General features: G+C 42.9%; 1 protein-coding gene across 1 annotated transcript; it reads right to left on the reverse strand.

The window, feature by feature from the left end:
- Positions 1-306: 306 nt before the first annotated feature.
- PMM2 (phosphomannomutase 2) lies at positions 307-5,676 on the reverse strand. Its single transcript, XM_042864844.1, has 8 exons — positions 5,599-5,676; positions 5,262-5,373; positions 5,047-5,123; positions 4,650-4,741; positions 4,129-4,228; positions 3,625-3,700; positions 2,288-2,403; positions 307-1,726 (listed from the first exon to the last, which is right to left on the reverse strand). Exons 1-8 carry the CDS (start codon positions 5,665-5,667, stop codon positions 1,622-1,624), a joined length of 747 nt encoding a protein of 248 aa, XP_042720778.1. The 5' UTR covers positions 5,668-5,676; the 3' UTR covers positions 307-1,621.
- Between the last annotated feature and the right edge of the window lie 46 nt (positions 5,677-5,722).

The following is a 5,722-nucleotide window of genomic DNA, read 5'->3' on the forward strand; positions in this document are numbered from 1 at the left end:
AAAGCAGCAGCTATTAGGCTGTGGTTCTCTTTAGAAACATTTCTCATAATACTAATGGGTCTGGTCCAGCATCTGCTTTCATTAAAATGGTCAAGCCTGAATTACATTATGGAAGTGTGCATATGATAAGTGGATTAGGCTAGAACTTTCCAATGAGAGCATCACAGCATCCACCATCTCTTTTGCAAGCCCTTTGAACTTAATGCTTCATTTTTTTCTTTTTAAGCTTTGAACAATCATGCAAAACTGAAATGGGAAGCATTAAATTAAGTAACTTTGTTGTACATACAGGAAACACAGAACAGATCTGCTTAAAATAATTTATTTGCCAAGATGACAGTGTTAGAATTTTTTCATGATGAGATTTTTATTCTCTTTTTCCCAACTAAACCATTCCCAGAAGAGATTAATTTCCAAATGCCAGATAGGAGAAGTAGTATTAACAGTTACTCTGATTGCCATGCTTCAATGTGAATTTTAATAGAAACATCTATCATCTATTGTAGCACTAAAAAAATCTCACCTACCCATATTCTTACCAGGAATAGTGTAATAAGTGACAAAACTGTATTCTGTTGCTGCACTCATGTTATTTTAGCATTGGGTTTCCTTTTTTTCCACGGTAGATTTAAAATAGTCTGCAAAAAGCAGAGGGTCCATTAGCTGTACCTGCAGCTGGCAGTGCAGGCTGTGCTGAGGAGGCAACGAGCATCAGGTGGCCCAGCCCTCCCAGTGCTGACAGGCCCCATGCTGCTGACTGTGCCCTAAAACATGAGAAAGCTCAGGGACTTCAGGCTCAGTTCTGCCTTCCCACCCCCAGGAAAAGAAAATAAATAGTACAACATATCTTTTACTCTGGTGTCTTAAAATTCGTGTCTTCATAGCACAAGGTTATTTACACGTGTTTTTAAAAAGCCTTCACAATGTTTATTTTTAAATAGCAGCTTCAAAGCCAAAACAAGGCATAAAAGCCTTGCAGGCCAACTTTAAGGCCATAAATCATCAACAGGCAGATTAATGGGGGGGATGAGGGGGGAGTACAGCGTAATTAATTAGCAAAGTTAGTTTAAAGTGAGGGAAAGAAGGAAAAAACAAGACGAAAATCTAAGTTCATTTTTCCCTGCACAGACTTACAAAACATGCTGTCAGGTGTATCTGAAACAATGCATCAATGTAACAGCATCACCCCTTTATTTTCCTGTAGCTCCTGTGACTTCAAGCACAGAGAGGTGAGGGATCAAGTTCTGCAGGTTAACCTGGCCAAAAATGTCTAGCTTTCTGAGTGAAATTAATTAGTGTTCCCAAAATAATGCTCCACGGGGAAACATGAGACACAGTGAAGTCATTTGGGCTGATGACTTTAAAAAAACAAGCAAACAAATAAAAAGAACAAAACCACAACTAACCAAAAAGTACTTCTGCTAATAGGAACTGTGAAAGGATGGTCCCAAATGAGCTCTGCTCTATTAACCAGTCACCCAGGTTCTCTTGAACCCTTCCCTTTACACCTGCAAAGCACTGAGTATTTATGACCAATTACAAAAGCAATACAGAATGAAATGGTTTGAATTATTAAGCTGCCTTAACCATTTGGTAAATGTGAAGTCTAAAAGAAAGTCTTTTAATTAAAAAACAGCTCTTCACAGATTCTTCTTGTGTCCTGCGGGGACGTAACGCTGTGGCCTTCAGTTCTGGAGTCTGTGAAGATTTCATAATCGTTCCCACCCTGAAAAGAGAAAAGGTAAAAAGCAGAAGAGGATTTACTTAACATCATTTAACTTAATGTACAGTTGTAGTCTTGGGGGTGGAGAAAGAGTTTATATAGAAAATCCTGAGAAGAATATCCATTTTGCTCCAACTTACAATGTTGCTAACAAATGACCACCAGGACACTATTAAAACTGCCTCTTGTCAAGCTGAAGTGCAGGCTTGATGTAACCAGTGCTTGTTACTAAGGTATCTATGTTTGGAACTGGTTACTGGTCAGAGGATACTGAGGAAAGGATTATAATTCCTGAAAGCAGCCAGCGCTCAGCAGCAGCCCCGCATCTTTCTTGTAAATGTAAAAGCAAGTAGCACAACTGAACAGAACTTGCAGGCAAGATCTATTTGAAGTTTCAGACACCCTATTTATATTAATTTTTGAGAGATAGTAACTCATACATGCATATACATGTATCTGTTCTAAATGCAATTCTTGTCAGGCATAAGGCAGTTGTCAGGAACCTACAGTACTTGCAGTTTAAAATAGCAGCTCTGAAACACGCACACAAAACAATGTACTCACTGGCATAGTCTTATCTCCAAAGAAATAAATAGTCTTGTACCCATCTTCTGCAATGATTCCTAAGCAGTACCTCTTGTCCCAGCCATCTGGGAACACATCAAAGCTTATCTGGCCTCCTAAGAGAGACATGAAAGCTCTGTTATATTATAAGAACACATTTCTGACAACTGAGGAAGAACAAAACGGAGTATGACTTTTAGTAGAGGAAATTCTGTCAGACCCTGGACCTACTTCTTAACAGCACAGAGAATATTCCAGAAGCTACGAGTTGTTGTGATTGAGCAGAAATGCTAAGTCATGGTCTGAACCAGTGATTGAGCACCTGGGGGAAAGGCAGGGCCAACCCAGGGGAGCTCAGGTGCATGCAATGTACTGAGTAACAGAAGGGCTGGAGCCAGGATCCACCCCTTCCCAGACCTCATTTAAAGGCTGGCAGTGAAGATGAGAGTATCTCACTGGAGATCCCTGTGCACCAGAGGCCTTCTGAAGATAAGCAGCTCTTTCCTTTGTTTCTGTGCCTGCAGCCCGGGACCTTGCGACTGTGCTATCACTGCTGTGCTTTCCATCATGTTACAGTGATTTTTCTGACTGTTTACCACTGAACAACTGTGAAAGTCTTGTAAGTTCCCAAATGCTACTGGATCTCAATTTGAGTATTTGACTAAATTTAACTCATCCTCAGTGTGGATGACGTTGCTTCATATGGACATTGTTGTCTTGGTACAAATAAGTCTTTCAGAACAGAAAGAGGACTAAACCAGCCCTTGGAATGCACCCTAATGGGACAGCTGTTTTTACCAACAGTATTGAGATCAGATCTGCATTTTTTTTTAGTGTCAGAGAGTAGAATAAACTGTCTCAGTCCCAAATTTGTGGACTTTGCCAATACACAAATGTGCTTCCCAGTTGAAGGAGGTGCCAGAAATGTATTTACAGCAAGCTGCAGCAGAGGAACATTTGTGCCTCAGTGTTTCAGCACACAGCAATAATGGCACCCATAGCTTTTTGTAACTGAGAATTAATAAAAGGCAAGAATTACTGTAATACAGTAGCAGGGAAAGGAAGAAATATATGTGGAAAATTAAGTCCCCCTTATTATCATCACTTCTTTCATTAAAAAAAGAAGACAAAGTTTAAAAATGAGCAGAATCAGTCACAGGTGACATTAAAATATACTGAACTGATGATAAGAAATGAAGTTCCCTTTGGTAAAATGTTCCAAATGAAAGCCATGGGGAGGGGGGTGAGGAGGAGAGAAGGGGCGGGGAGGGAGAGCAGGGTGATTTGCATGCAATGGGAGGATGGTGTTTCAAATGGAATTATTTCAAATGTGATACCTATAGAAAATGTGAGGCCTTTTCCTGCAAATTCTCTTCGTAAATCAGCTACAAATTTTTCTCTTATATGCTCCTTCTGTTTAAAAAAAAGAAAAAGAAAAAAGAAAAACAGAAGAGATCAGCTACGTGCTGTGTTAATTCAGCAATAAAAATATAACTTAAAAAACCCCCACAAAACGTCCAAAGCTTTGGGTACCAGGACTGCTTTAAAAGGCTTGAAAGAGTGGGAAAGGAGGAGCTGAGCAGGATGGATATACTAAAGAGCACTGCAGATAAAGAAAGAAACGTGAGCCAAGCCTGCCCCTTACCCAAGTAATCAGTTAATTATTCCACAAAAAACCTAACTACTGTATCTATTTCCTGAGGTCTGAAGAAAGAAATTAGTTAAACAAACCAGCATCATACTTTTCCAGTATTTCATTTTAGAGGATTTTTTTTTAAAGCAATTTCTGGCTGTTGCTGCTTCTGCCAGAACTCGGATATTTCTTGAGAGCTGTGACTCACCTTATCGAGTTCATAGAACTCAATTCGTTCTTCCTGGCTACAGCTTCTGCCAATGGGGGACACATTTAACATCCCATTTCGGAATTCAATAAAAGTCCCCCTGGAAGAGAATTAACAAGGCAGGAAACAGATGAAACAATGTTCAAAATACCGAAAGCAACAATCAGGCTTTCTTTAATTCTAAAGACAGTGGGAATCAGATGTATCCTTCAGCACCGCCTTGTATCTAAAAATGGGTAGAAAGAAGTAGTGCTGACACCAAGGTGTCTGCTGGACTTTTATTTTATGAATGGTAAGTGGATGATGTGGTTTTAAAAGCATGACTGAAGCATCCTGTCAGTGTGACTATCCGGCCCTAGCAGCTGTTCTGCCTGCTTTTGGATGGAATGTTGAGATCGTGCGAATCTTGGCGATGTTTCTGGCTGGTCTGAAGTTGTGGTTTTTCTTTCCTATGGTGTCTGCTTTGCACATTTATGCTCAACACTCCTAGATGGTGCCTTGAGATGCGTCTATGCACATACCTTTTTTTTGGCAGTTTAATCTTTGCAATGTAACTCAGGCAGTAGTTGATAAGATCTTGCAGCACATCCTCACCCAGGTGACCCTGAATGTTCTAAACAAAATAAATGCCCATTTAACCAAGTGTCCAGAACTGGAGCTCCTCAAAACAGTTTACATGGCGAACACAGCTGCTGGATAATCAGTTGATATTACAACAGAGTGATGGCCTTTCAATAAGCACCTCTCCATTAATGCACAGGTGATACTAATTAAAGGCTCCCACTTTTTTTTTCTGAACCATGAAACCAAACTCTCATTTAAATGTTCCCTTTAAATATGTGAGCTAAAACGAAACCACAACAGGCAGGACACTGGAAACAAACGCTGCATTAATAGCTGTTGCAGTCTCACCCCTACCTGCTTGCTGAAGAACTTCCCATCTTTGTATGCCACGAGGCCATTCTCCGGAAACACGTAGTCAAACTTTTCAACCACTGCAACCAAACAGAAAGACGGCAATAGCAGGAACTGCCGGCGTGTTTAAACGTGCAGTTCCCTTAAGCGTTACGTAGCTTAAAGCATCAAACAGGACTGCAGTCCGTGCTTTCCTCACGCAGCCATCCGGACCTTACCGTCATCGCCGAGCTGCTCCTTGATCTTCTCGAAATCGGAACCGCCGACAACGCCCACCTTCACCTTCTGACGCAACCTCTGCAAGAACTCCGCCATTTCCGCCGTGATTTTCTACGGTCCAAAATGAGACGGTGCACAGGCGTCAGCCTTCCATGGAGTTGCAGAGGCTCGCCGCCACAGCCCCATGCACAGCTATGGGCACAGCCCGACCGCCCCGTGCACAGCTGGGGGAAAGCAGCCCCGACCGCCCCGTGCACAGGCGCTGCCCCCCTTGGCCCCAGCACGGCCCGGCCCGCCTCGGCGCGCAGCCCTGAGCGCCACCCCGCCTCCACTCGCCTGCCGCGGCGCCGTGAGGGTCCCGTCCACGTCGAAGAGGCACAGCGCCCCGCGCTGCGGCGGCGCCATAGCGGCTGGGAGCGGCGGCACCGCGCGGTGCCCGCTGGGAAGGGGCGGTGTCGTG

This window comes from Lagopus leucura, unplaced genomic scaffold (assembly GCF_019238085.1).
Source record: "Lagopus leucura isolate 7727_CA_CO unplaced genomic scaffold, USGS_WTPT01 Super-Scaffold_760, whole genome shotgun sequence".
NCBI lineage: Eukaryota > Metazoa > Chordata > Aves > Galliformes > Phasianidae > Lagopus > Lagopus leucura.

Bases quoted from the DNA above. Each gene is read 5' to 3' on its own strand.
- PMM2 (XM_042864844.1), bottom strand. From the start codon at position 5,667: ATGGCGCCGCCGCAGCGCGGGGCGCTGTGCCTCTTCGACGTGGACGGG. The intron at 4,229-4,649 runs GTATGTGCATAG...ATTCTCTTCCAG, and splicing joins ATTAAACTGCCAAAAAAAAG to GGGGACTTTTATTGAATTCC. The intron at 2,404-3,624 runs GTATCACATTTG...TGTCTCTCTTAG, and splicing joins AGGCCTCACATTTTCTATAG to GAGGCCAGATAAGCTTTGAT.